This window comes from Heterodontus francisci, chromosome 7 (genome assembly GCF_036365525.1).
Source record: "Heterodontus francisci isolate sHetFra1 chromosome 7, sHetFra1.hap1, whole genome shotgun sequence".
NCBI classification, from domain to species: Eukaryota; Metazoa; Chordata; class Chondrichthyes; order Heterodontiformes; family Heterodontidae; genus Heterodontus; species Heterodontus francisci.
The window spans coordinates 134,763,058-134,777,003 of NC_090377.1; the positions used below are offsets into that span (position 1 = coordinate 134,763,058).

Below are 13,946 nucleotides of genomic sequence, written 5' to 3' on the forward strand. Positions count from 1 at the left end.
TGCAAACTCCGCACAGACAGTACCCAGAATCGAACCCGGGTCGCTGGAGCTGTGAAGGGAATAAGTCACTGAAAGCTAACAGGCAGGTGAGGCAAGCAATTAAGAAGGACATAGGTGAGGTTTTAAATGATTACTTTTCATCTGTGTTCACGATGGAGAAGGATAATGTAGGTGTAGAGATCAGGGAGGGGGATTGTGATATTCTTGAACATATTAGCATTGAAAGGGAGGAAGTATTAACTGTTTTAGCGGGCTTAAAAGTGGATAAATCCCCAGGCCCAGATGAGATGTGACCCAGGCTGTTATGTGAGGCAAGGGAGGAGATTGCAGGGGCTCTGACACAAATTTTCAAATCCTCTCTTGCCACAGGAGAGGTACCAGAGGATTGGAGGACAGCAAATGTGGTGCCATTATTTAAGAAGGGTAAACCAGATAATTACAGTCTAACATCAGTGGTTGGAAAACGATTGGAAAAAATTCTGAGGAACAGGATTAATCTCCACTTGGAGAAGCAGGGATTAATCAGGGATAGTCAGCATGGCTTTGTCAGGGGGAGATCGTGTCTGACTAACTTGATTGAATTTTTTGAGACCGTGACGAAATATGTAGATGAGGGTGAAACAGTTGATGTAGTCAGTAAGGCTTTTGATGAGGTCCCACATGGGAGATTGGTTAAGAACGTAAGAGCCCATGGGATCCAAGGCAATTTGGCAAATTGGATCTAAAATTGGCTTAGTGGCAGGAGGCAGAGGGTAACGGTCGAGGGTTGTTTTTGTGAGTGGAAGCCTGTGACCATTGGTGTACCGCAGGGATCAGTGCTGGGACCTTTGCTGTTTGTAGTGTACATTAATGATTTAGGTGTGAATATAGGAGGTATGATCAGTGTGGGTAAGGCTTCCACTGCTATGTCCAGACTGGCCAAGGGAGTGTGGGAAAATAGCGCACTGACACGGAACACAAAAGTCCGAGTGTATCAGGCCTGTGTCCTCAGTACCTTGCTCTATGGCAGCGAGGCCTGGACAACATATGTCAGCCAAGAGCGACGTTTCAATTCATTCCATCTTTGCTGCCTCCGGAGAATACTTGGCATCAGGTGGCAGGACCGTATCTCCAACACAGAAGTCCTCGAGGCGGCCAACATCCCCAGCTTGTACACACTACTGAGTCAGCAGCGCTTGAGGTGGCTTGGCCATGTGAGCCGCATGGAAGATGGCAGGATCCCCAAAGACACATTGTACAGCGAGCTCGCCACTGGTATCAGACCCACCAGCCGTCCATGTCTCCGCTTTAAAGACGTCTGCAAACACGACATTAAATCGTGTGACATTGATCACAAGTCGTGGGAGTCAGTTGCCAGCGTTCGCCAGAGCTGGCGGGCAGCCATAAAGACAGGGCTAAAATGTGGCGAGTCGAAGAGACTTAGTAGTTGGCAGGAAAAAAGACAGAGGCGCAAGGGGAGAGCCAGCTGTGCAACTGCCCCGACAAACAAATTTCTCTACAGCACCTGTGGAAGAGCCTGTCATTCTAGAATTGGCCTTTATAGCCACTCCAGGCGCTGCTTCACAAACCACTGACCACCTCCAGGCGCGTATCCATTGTCTCTCGAGATAAGGAGGCCCAAAAGAAAGAAGATCAGCAAGTTCGCAGATGACACGAAAATTGGTGGTGTCGTAAATATTGAGGAGGAAAGCCTTAGATTACAGGATGATCTAGATGGGCAGAGCAGTGGCGAATGGAATTTAATCCTGATAAGTGTGAGGTGATGCATTTTGGGAGGACCAACAAGGCAAGGGAATATACAATGGATGGTAGGACCCTAGGAAGTGCAGAGGGTCAGAGCAACCTTGGTGTACTTGTCCATAGATCACTGAAAATAGCAGCACAAGTAGATAACGTGGTTAGGAAGGCATATGGGATACTTGCCTTTATTAGCAGAGGCATAGAATATAAGAGCAGGAAGGTTATGATGGAGCTGTATAAAATGCTGGTTAGGCCACAGCTGGAGTACTGTGTACAGTTCTGGGCACCACACTATTGGAAGGATGTGATTGCACTGGAGAGGGTGCAGAGGAGATTCACCAGGATGTTGCCTGGGCTGGAGCATTTCAGCTATGAAGAGAGACTGCAAAGGCTAAGGTTGTTTTCCTTAGAGCAGGGAGGCTGAGGGGAGATATGCATGAGGTATACAAAATTATGAGGGGTATTGATGGGTTAGATAGGAAGAAACCTTTTCCCTGAGTGGAGGGGTCAATAACCAGGGGCATAGATTTAAGGTTTAGATTTAAGGCAGGAGGTCTAGAGTGGACTTGAGGAAAAATATTTTCACCCAGAGGGTGGTTGGCATCTGGAACACACTGCCTGAAGAGGTGGTAGAGGCAGGAATCCTCACAACATTTAAGAAGTATTTAGATGAGCACTTGAAATGCCATAGCATACAAGGCTGCGGGCCAAGTGCTGGAAAATGGGATTAGAATAGTTAGGTGCTTAATGGCTGGCACAGACATGATGGGCCGAAAGACCTGTTTCTGTGCTGTATAACTCTAAGGCTAATGGTATGTTAGCCTTTATCGCAAGAGGATTGGAGTGCAGGAGCAGTGAAGTCTTGCTTCAATTGTTTAGAACCTTGGTTAGACCGCACCTGGAGTAGTGTGTGCAGTTTTGGTCCCCTTGCCTAAAGAAGGATATTATTGCCATAGAGGGAGTGCAACGAAGGTTCACCAGACTTGTTCCCAGGATGGCAGGACTGTCCTATGAAGAGAGATTGGGGAAACTGGGCCTGTATTCTCTGGAGTTTTGGAGAATGAGAGGTGATCTCATTGAAACCTACAAAATACTTAAAGGGATTGACAGGGTAGATGCAGCTAAAATGTTTCCCCTAGTTGGGGAGTCTAGAACCAGGGGACACAATTTCAAAATGAGGAGGAAGCGACTTAGGACAGAGATAAGGAGAAATTTCTTTACTCAGAGGAATCTGAGAGGAATCTTTGGAATTCCCTACCCCAGAGGACTGTGGAAGCTCAGTCATTGAGTATGTTTAAAGCAGATTAACAGATTTCTAAATACCAATGACATAAGGGGATATGGGGATAGTATGGGAAAAAGGCATTGAAGTGGAAGATCAGCCATGATCATAATGAATAGCGGAGCAGGCTCGATGGGCTGAATGGCCTACTCCTGCTCCTATGATTCTAGCGTATCTCGAGTCCTTGAAGCGTGTATAATCTATAAATAATTATCTTGTTAACCCAAGCAAGCTTTTGTTTAGGGCACTATTACAGACAAAACATACCATTTCATTTTGTGACCAAATGGCTGCAACTTTCCCTCCAACCATTTTACTTTTTTTTTTGAAAAGGTGATTTGAGCATAAGTCAGGAAAATGCTGCCATCACTGAAGATAGCACCTTCTTGTCAGCACTGACTGATGAAGGGTTTGAGCTTTCCCAGTGGTTATCAGAAAGTATGTTCGCTGGGCCTGAGATGGGGCCTGAAAATGAGGAGCTGATACTGAGCACGTGTGGCCGATTGCAGGTTGCTGTAGGAAAATTGCTGGAGTTGGTCACTGAGTCAACAAAACAAGTAAGTAACGAGAGGAGGAAAGTGTTGCTTGGTTCTTTTTCTTTGATATCCTCCATGTGCTAAGTTAATAGGAAAAATCTGCAGCTGGAGTATTATGTGTGCTTTTGGCCACGCCATTAAAGCAGGATTAAAAAGCAATGGGAAAAGTGCAGCGCAGGTTTATTAGGTTGTTGTCAGGTTTTTGAGATGGTATAGTTGGAAAGAGAATTTCACTTTTTTTCTCAAATGGACTTGTAGAAATTCATATGTTGCCCTGTTTAGTCATAAATTGGCAATCCTGCTTTACTGCACACACATACCACTCTGCTTTTATTATGCTGAGTGTACACAGCTCCACTATTGCTAGACGTACACTATCTACACATTGTTGTGAACTTCTTTGGTGAGAAGTTCGCACTTGTTATCTGGTTAGATATTTTACATTCTGATTATGCATATAGACTTTTGATCTAAATATCCTCTTGTAGCTCACCTTTTTAAAATTACAAGACTTCTTTCTAACCAACCCAGTTGCAAGCGGCTTGTGTCTCTTTCCAGTACTACAGAGATTAAACCTCCCATTATTCGACCTCCCTTCAAATGAGAGTGAGACAGATCACATGTCTTGATCTCTAAAGTTCTGCAAATTGTTCTCTGGCGCCCAAATTATCATTCTGTGCAGAGCTCAAATTAGAGTCACCTGCGCTGGACTGCGGGCTACCTTCATGAATGATCTCTTAATACAGGGCTTACCAATTGCCTGACTTAACTATGATGCTATCCAGAGTTATTCCTCTCTGAGGTTACTTAAGTTTGAGTCCAGGGACAAGGATCACAAAGGTGAATGCAAAACAATATATCCTTGGTAAAATTGGATAATTTGCCTCTTGTAGACCATTCCCTTCCTTTTATAATTTTCTATTCTGCCCCCTCAATCATATACAAGCTCTGGCAATGATACTGTTTGCACTTCCCCATCCAGTACCTGAGAAGTATGATGTAACTTCCACTACCAATCCAATAGCATTACCTCAGTGATTTGCTCAAATTAGACAGTCAGTTAAGAATACAAGTTCCAGTTTTCAGTTGCATGACTGTTTTGGATACTCAAACCTTATATAAGAAATTTCTACTAAAGTAAGCAAAACCTTAATAATCACAGAAAAGCTTTGCAGGATGAAACTTGTATATGAAATGGTGGAAATATTGGGTGTAAGTCCTTTGACGATGGATAGGTCCTTTTGAAATATGTCTAGTTGACCTCAGAAGCATGTAATAATCCAAAGGAGATGGCTGTGATGCTAATGTGTGTCTTGAATCTGGTTTCACACAAACTCACATACCTGCTGTTTAAGTCATTGCACATGTGATCTAAACCTTCTCACTTTGAAATCTGCTTCGTTGGTGGTTTTGGGTCTGAAAATATGCAACTGTGGACCAACTCTACATAAAATTGTCGAACAGAAAAATTCGAAGTGATGTAGGAAATAAAGTGCGTATATTAGATTCTTTGGATACCATTGGGTGAATGCTGTAATCATCATCGGCTGTCCTCGATTCGAGGACAACGTCTAGTCAGGATCGTGAGTTTCTGCCATGGGTCTTCATGTGTCTGAGCAAGCTGATTTTTGACCTGCCGATCTTTGAGTTCATGGGACAGGACATCCCATGAGGTAGTGGGATCTGGAATGCAGGATTTGCTTCCTTTTCTTTCCTTCCCTGCTGTGTCTCTACCTCATCGTAAGGCATTGGGACTCGAAGCATGATGCAGCTTTGTGGACAAGTTGTCGCCATTCTGAACGATTGGTAGCAAGCTCCTCCCAGTTGTTAAGGTCAGTGCAACCGCACGTCAAGGAGAGCTTCAGAGTGTCTTTGAAGCATTTTCTTTGCTGCAATATTGCCCAATTCTTTGGAGGTGGAATGACATTTTCCTTACACTGATTACCCTGGTTCAATGAGGAGTGCAGGGCAGCATGCCAGGAGCAGCACCAGGCATACCTAAAAATGAGGTGCCAACCTGGTGAAGCTACAACATAGGACTACATGCATGCTGAACAGCAGAAGCAGAATGCAATAGACAGAGAAAATTGATCCCACAAGCAATGGATCAGATCAAAGCTCTGCAGTCCTGCCACATCCAGTCGTGAATGGTGCGAGATAATTAATTAACCGGAGGAAGAGACTCCACAAACATCCCCATCCTCAATGATGGGGGAGCCAAGCACGTTGGTGCAAACAACAAGGCTGAAGCATTTGCAACCACTTCTGCCAGAAGTGCCAAATAGATCATCCATTTTTGCCTTTTCCTGAGGTCCTCAACATCACAAATGCCAGTCTTCAGCCAATTTAAGTCTCTCTTTGTAATATCAAGAAACAGCTGAAGGCACTGGATACAGCAAGGGCTATGGGACCTGACAACATCCTGGCTGTAGTTCTGAAGATATGCTTCAAAATTAGCTGTGCTCCTAGCCAAGCTGTTCCAGTACAGCTACAACCCTGGCATCTACCTGACAATGTGGAAATTTCCACACTATGTCCTGTCCACAAAAAGCAGGACAAATCCAATCCAGCCAATTATGGCCCCATCAGCCTTCTCCCAATCATCAGCAAAGTGATGGAGGGTTAGAATTAGAATATTACAGCGCAGTACAGGCCCTTCGGCCCTCGATGTTGCGCCGACCTGTGAAACCACCTGACCTACACTATTCCATTTTCATCCATATGTCTATCCAATGACCACTTAAATGCCCTTAAAGTTGGCGAGTCTACTACTGCTGCAGGCAGGGCGTTCCACGCCCCTACTACTCTCTGTGTAAAGAAACTACCTCTGCCATCTGTCCTGTATCTATCACCCCTCAACTTCGAGCTATGTCCCCTCGTGTTTGCCATCACCATCCGAGGAAAAGGACTCTCACTATCCACCCTATCTAACCCTCTGATTATCTTATATGTCTCTATTAAGTCACCTCTCCTCCTCCTCCTCTCCAACGAAAACAACCTCAAGTCCCTCAGCCTTTCCTCATAAGACCTTCCCTCCATACCAGGCAACATCCTAGTAAATCTCCTCTGCACCCTTTCCAAAGCTTCCACATCCTTCCTATAATGCGGTGACCAGAACTGCACGCAATACTCCCGGTGCGGTCTCACCAGAGTTTTGTACAGCTGCAGCATGACGTCGTGGCTCCGAAACTCGATCCCCCTACTAATAAAAGCTAACACACCATATGCCTTCTTAACAGCCCTATTAACCTGGGTAGCAACCTTCAGGGATTTATGTACCTGGACACCAAGATCTCTCTGTTCATCTACACTACCAAGAATCTTCCCATTAGCCCAGTACTCTGCATTCCTGATACTCCTTCCAAAGTGAATCACCTCACACTTTTCCGCATTAAACTCCATTTGCCATCTCTCAGCCCAGCTCTGCAGCCTATCTATGTCCCTCTGTACCCTACAACATCCTTCGGCACTATCCACAACTCCACCGACCTTCGTGCCATCCGCAAATTTACTAACCCACCCTTCTACACCCTCTTCCCATTTATAAAAATGACAAACAGCAGTGGCCCCAAAACAGATCCTTGCGGTACACCACTAGTAACTAAACTCCAGGATGAACATTTGCCATCAACCACCACCCTCTGTCTTCTTTCAGCTAGCCAATTTCTGATCCAAAGCTCTCAATCACCTTCAACCCCATACTTCCGTATTTTCTGCAATAGCCTACCGTGGGGAACCTTATCAAACGCCTTACTGAAATCCATATACACCACATCCACTGCTTTACCCTCATCCACCTGTTTGGTCACCTTCTCGAAAAACTCAATAAGGTTTGTGAGGCACGACCTACCCTTCACAAAACCGTGCTGACTATCGCTAATGAACTTATTCTTTTCTAGATGATTATAAATCCTGTCTCTTATAACCTTTTCCAACATTTTACCCACAACCGAAGTAAGGCTCACAGGTCTATAATTACCAGGGCTGTCTCTACTCCCCTTCTTGAACAAGGGGACAACATTTGCTATCCTCCAGTCTTCCGGCACTATTCCTGTCGACAATGACGACATAAAGATCAAGGACAAAGGCTCTGCAATCTCCTCCCTAGCTTCCCAGAGAATCCTAGGATAAATCCCACCTGGCCCAGGGGACTTATCTATTTTCACACTTTCCAAAATTGCTGACACCTCCTCCTTGTGAACCTCAATCCCATCTAGCCTAGTAGCCTGAATCTCAGTATTCTCCTCGACAACATTTTCTTTCTCTACTGTAAATACTGACGCAAAATATTCATTTAACGCTTCCCCTATCTCCTCTGATTCCACACACAACTTCCCACTACTATCCTTGATTGGCCCTAATCTAACTCTAGTCATTCTTTTATTCCTGATATACCTATAGAAAGCCTTAGGGTTTTCCCTGATCCTATCCGCCAATGACCTCTCGTGTCCTCTCCTTGCTCTTCTTAGCTCTCCCTTTAGATCCTTCCTGGCTAGCTTGTAACTCTCAAGCGCCCTAACTGAGCCTTCACGTCTCGTCCTAACATAAGCCGCCTTCTTCCTCTTGACAAGCGCTTCAACTTCTTTAGTAAACCACGGCTCCCTCGCTCGACAATTTCCTCCCTGCCTGACAGGTACATACTTATCAAGGACACGCAGTAGCTGCTCCTTGAATAAGCTCCACATTTCGATTGTTCCCATCCCCTGCAGTTTCCTTCCCCATCCTACGCATCCTAAATCTTGCCTGATCGCATCATAATTTCCTTTCCCCCAGCTATAATTCTTGCCCTGCAGTATATACCTGTCGCTGCCCATCGCTAAGGTAAACCTAACCGAATTGTGATCACTATCACCAAAGTGCTCACCTACATCTAAATCTAACACCTGGCCGGGTTCATTACCCAGTACCAAATCCAATGTGGCATCGCCCCTGGTTGGCCTGTCTACATACTGTCAGAAAACCCTCCTGCACACACTGGACAAAAACTGACCCATCTAAAGTACTCGAACTATAGTATTTCCAGTCAATATTTGGAAAGTTAAAGTCCCCCATAACAACTACCCTGTTACTCTCGCCCCTGTCGAGAATCATCTTCGCTATCCTTTCCTCTACATCTCTGGAACTATTTGGAGGTCTATAAAAGACTCCCAACAGGGTGACCTCACCTCTCCTGTTTCTAACCTCGGCCCATACTACCTCAGTAGACGAGTCCTCAAATGTCCTTTCTGTCGCTGTAATACTCTCCTTGATTAACAATGCCACACCCCCCCCCCCCACCTGAGGGTGTCACGACATTGCTATCAAGCGGCACATACTCAGCAACAACCTGCTCACCGATGCTCAGTTTGGGTTCCGTCAGGGCCACTCGGCTCCAGACCTCTTTACATCCTTCGTCAAAACAAGGATACAAGAGCTGAATTCAAGGGGTGAAGTGAGAGTGACTTCCCTTGATATCAAGGCAGCATTTGACCGAGAATGGCATCAAGGAGCCTGAGCAAAATTCAAGTCAATGGGAATTAGGGGGAAAACTCTCCGCTGGTTGGAGTCATACCTAGCACAAAGGAAGTTGTTGGAGGTAAATCATCTGAGCCCCAGGACATCACTGCAGGAGTTCCTCAGGGTAGTGTCCTGGGCCCAGCCATCGTTAGATGCTTCAACAATGGCCATCCCTCCATCCTAAAGTCAGAAGTAGGGATGTTTGCTGATGATTTCACAGTGTTCCGTATCATTCAGAACTTCTCAGATACTGAAGCAGTCCGTGCCCGCGTGCAGCAAGACCTGGGCAACATTCAGGCTTGGACTGATCAGTGGCAAGTAACATTCGCGCCACACAAGTGCCAGGCAATGACTATCTCAAACAAGATAGAATCATAACCATTTCCCCATGGTTAAACGAAATTGCCATCACTGAATCCCACACTATCAACATCCTGGGGGGGGTTACCCTTGACTAGGAACTTAACTGGATCAGACATATAAATGCTGTGGCTACAAAAGCAGGTCAGAGTGGGGAAATTCTGCACCAAGTGACTCACCACCTGACTCCCCAAAACCTGTCCACAAGGCATAAGTCAGGAGTGTGGTGGAATACTCTCCACTTACCTGGATGAGTGCAGCTCCAACAACACTCACGAAGCTTTGCACCATCCAGGACAAAGCAGCCCGCTTGATTAACACCTCATCCACCACCTTAAGCATTCTTTCCCTCCACCACACCGATGCACAGTGGCAGCAGTATGTACCATCTACAAGATGGTAATTCACCAAACCTCCTTTGATAGCTTCCGAACTTGCAACCTCTACTGCCTAGAAGGACAAAGGCAACAGATGCATGGGAACACCACCACCTGCAAGTTCCCCTCCAAGGCACACACCATCCTGACTTGGAAATATATTGCTGTTCCTTCACTATCACAGGGCCAAAATCCTGGAACTCCCTTCCTAACAGCACTGTGGGTGTACCTACACCACATGGACTGGGGTTTCAAGAAGCCGGGGAATTAGGGATGGGTGACCAATGCTGGCCTTGCCAGCAACGCTGACATCCCGTGAGCGGAAAAAAGTGAGCTTTAGTTTATCAATTGGTGAGAAGACATTTTCCTATTTTAGAGCTATTTGTTTTGCCTGAGGAAAAAATGTTGGCATTAAAAGATTTGTATGATTGTCACATGAAACAATCATAATTGTGCATTTACACCTATCTTCCAAAGAATAACTAATGTTTGGCAAACATCTTTTCTGATTTTAGAGATTATATTAAAGAATGCCTTCCAGCTATGATTTTTGGGGAAGTTTTGAATGAACAAGAAAAAATGGATCTCTCCTTGTCCTTCCTACCAACCTGCTCCCTTCCCAACCTGAACACTTTGAATCTGTGCTGATTTGTGATTCCACAATCAAGAGATACTCTCTAGTTGGTTTCATAAGTGGGCATCCTTGTATCAGTCAAGATGACAATTATTGCAGGTTTTTCTCTCATGATTGCTGGTTATTCATCACAGGAGAATTCTTGACTAATGGTACTTAAAAGTAATTGTAGCACCTCTGCCATTATCATGGCTGAGATCTGCTAATTCGTTATAATGAGTTCTTGACTACCTCAATGCATTAAGTCATTGACAGAACTTCATAATTTGAATTGGAAATACCTTTGACATATTGCACACCAGTCCAAAAACTCATCTGTCTTTAGCCTCTGTTGATTTCCTCTTCCAACTACTACTTCTACTCCTGCACCAACCACCTTTGTTAATATAGTCTAAATTCATGACAAATTCTGGGCCGTCCTGTGGACTTGTGGCTGTAAGGACTGGGTTAAAACTGTATTAACATTTTTTTGGAGTTGTCAGAAGATTTTTATCTTTTGGTTGGATTCAGACTTGGAGCTGGATCTTGTGCAGGAGGCGGGGCTCCCGGCACTAGGCTGAAAAGTCAGGGGGAGCCCAGCCTATGCATTTTTTCAGCCCACAGAAGCGATCCTCTGGTCTTTTGGGGCAAAGTTGAAGGAGGCGTGATTCCCGTCCCTTTAAAAACATTGGGCTGGATTTTGTTCTCCCCCAGGTGCGGGATCCGGGGCGGGTGGGGCCTGAAGATGCCTCCAGGACAGGGATGCTGGGAGGGCCCGGCCCAATATTACCGGCGACGGTGAGGCCTTGTGGCAGCCACCACCACAGCCCCCGCCCCCGGCAGCTTGGCGATAGGACCCCAATTTGCATATTTAAATAAATTAAAATGAATTAATTTATGAACCTCACATCGCTGCCTGATGTCCCGCTGTGATCATTGGATTGGGAACCGGGAATCTTGGTGTCGGGTTCCATGGCGGGCAATTCTGCCCCGCTTCTCCACCACTCCGCCGCCATGCCACCTAACGTCAAGAGGAGAAGATCCAGCCCTTGGTGTTCTCTGTGTGAGGAGGTAGTGTGCTTTAAAGGCCTGCTCGGGTCTGCAAATGAAACCTGACCCGAGCCCAACCCAGCCTGAGTTGCTTGATTTTTTTTTTTCCCGCACCTGATCCGACCCGACCACCTGAATAAAGTTGATTATATTAAAGAGGTTGTGCTCTACCTTGATGGAATCACTCACTGCAGACTTGTGCGGAGTCCAAATGCACGTTTCCTGCCTTGACGTCCTGGCTGTCACCGCGCCCAACCCGACCCCAGCCTGAATGCTGGACCGGGAAGTGCAACCCGACCTGACCCGAACCCGACACATGTCGTCGGGCCTGGTTGGGTTGGGGTCGAGTAGCCATGCTGAAGTGTGCTTAGCCCAATGCAGGATCCAGTACCAGACATCATGTCTCTTCAATAATTTTGTTAAACCTTTTAAATAAATTGTTTCCTCTTTAAGTGTAGTATTCTAGAATTTAGAATCATAAAATGTCATAGCACTGACATTTTGGCGCATTTGTTGAGGCACTTCTAAAACGCTGTTAAGATTTTTAAAGAAAACTATGTGTCGTTGAATAAATAAAATATCTCTTCAAAAATTATTAATCCAGTGAGATTTTTCATTTGTTTCTGAAGTATTTATAACCTACACCTGTGGCATTGGTACATTATTGATCTTCCCTGTGTGAGAGTAGTGTCCATATTCATAGTCAGCAATAAATTGCTGTTTTTCCCATTAACACACAGATTTAAATATGACCATACATTGAGTTTACTGAGTATAGTATCCTGAGATGTTGGTTATTGAACTGCAAAGATTATCATATTAAGATTAAATTCATAAAACAGATATATCTTGCAGCCCTTAAATGCCCTAGTTTTTTTTAATATGAAACCTATTTGTGAGTGTTTTCAATGGAGGACAAAACTGAAGGGGGAATTCCAATCTGTTTTTAAATTGGTGAAGAAAATTGATAGGATGCTGAAGAGAAGTACTCTGTGCAAAATCAGGATATGATAATCAACTAAGGAGCCAAGTGCTAAAATAATTTAATGCATAGAAGGGTGGGTTAGTAAATTTGCGGATGACACGAAGGTCGGTGGAGTTGTGGATAGTGCCGAAGGATGTAGGGTACAGAGGGACATAGATAGGCTGCAGAGCTGGGCTGAGAGATGGCAAATGGAGTTTAATGCGGAAAAGTGTAAGGTGATTCACTTTGGAAGGAGTAACAGGAATGCAGAGTACTGGGCTAATGGGAAGATTCTTGGTAGTGTAGATGAACAGAGAGATCTTGGTGTCCAGGTACATAACCTGGGTAGCAACTTTCAGGGATTTAATAGGGCTGTTAAGAAGGCATATGGTGTGTTAGCTTTTATTAGTGGGGGATCGGGTTTCGGAGCCACGAGGTCATGCTGCAGCTGTACAAAACTCTGGTGAGGCCGCACCTGGAGTATTGCGTGCAGTTCTGGTCACCGCATTATAGGAAGGATGTGGAAGCTTTGGAAAGGATGCAGAGGAGATTTACTAGGATGTTGCCTGGTATGGAGGGAAGGTCTTACGAGGAAAGGCTGAGGGACTTGAGGTTGTTTTCGTTGGAGAGAAGGAGGAGGAGAGGTGACTTAATAGAGACATATAAGATAATCAGAGGGTTAGATAGGGTGGATAGTGAGAGTCTTTTTTCCTCGGATGGTGATGGAAGATACGAGGGGACATAGCTTTAAGTTGAAGGGTGATAGATATAGGACAGATGTCAGAGGTAGTTTCTTTACTCGGAGAGTAGTAGGGGCGTGGAACGCCCTGCCTGCAACAGTAGTAGACTCGCCAACTTGAAGGGCATTTAAGTGGTCATTGGATAGACATATGGATGAAAATGGAATAGTGTAGGTCAGATGGTTTCACAGGTCGGCGCAACATCGAGGGCCGAAGGGCCTGTACTGCGCTGTAATATTCTAATAGCATCTCACGATATGCAGCAAATGCTTTGAATGCTGACACTCTGCTGGGCTATTAAATATTGTTACTGCAGACCATACAGTTTGACTAATTCATAGATTTTAAATCAAAATTTTTAAATTAAAATCAAAAGGTTTATACCTTGGTTTACTGTGATCCTCTGTTGCTGCCTAGCTGGTACAGAGCCATGGAATCCATGAATACCTGGAGGAAGAATTCACACACAAAAACCAAGAGACTGTGGAGCTAGTTGGCAAACAGCACCAAGAGTTGATGGAGCATCTCAATGATGAATCTGAAGCAAAGAAAGAGCTGGCATTGGAGCTCCACAAAGCTGAGGGTAAAATCTTCAATTGGGAAGATGTTGCATAGGCAAAGTGATCAGATAGATAGTCATTACATGTACAAAACTGTAGTCTAGATTGGAAAATGGGAAATATTTGATGCTATATATTTTTAGTAACATTATTTTATAAATTTTGAATGCATGAAGTATTTTACTTCAGAAAACAAAATAGTTAATGCAACAGTTTGCGACAGAGCCT

General features: G+C 44.8%; 1 protein-coding gene across 6 annotated transcripts in view; it reads left to right on the forward strand.

Moving 5' to 3' along the window:
• pcnt (pericentrin) overlaps nt 1-13,946 on the forward strand; it is a 402,447-nt gene that overhangs the window by 229,457 nt on the left and 159,044 nt on the right. For all 6 annotated transcript variants that reach the window (XM_068036205.1, XM_068036207.1, XM_068036208.1 and 3 more), the window contains 2 exons: nt 3,356-3,579; nt 13,576-13,741. In XM_068036205.1, the coding sequence (XP_067892306.1) occupies nt 3,356-3,579; nt 13,576-13,741 (390 nt within the window). The remainder of the gene's footprint in view (nt 1-3,355; nt 3,580-13,575; nt 13,742-13,946) is intronic.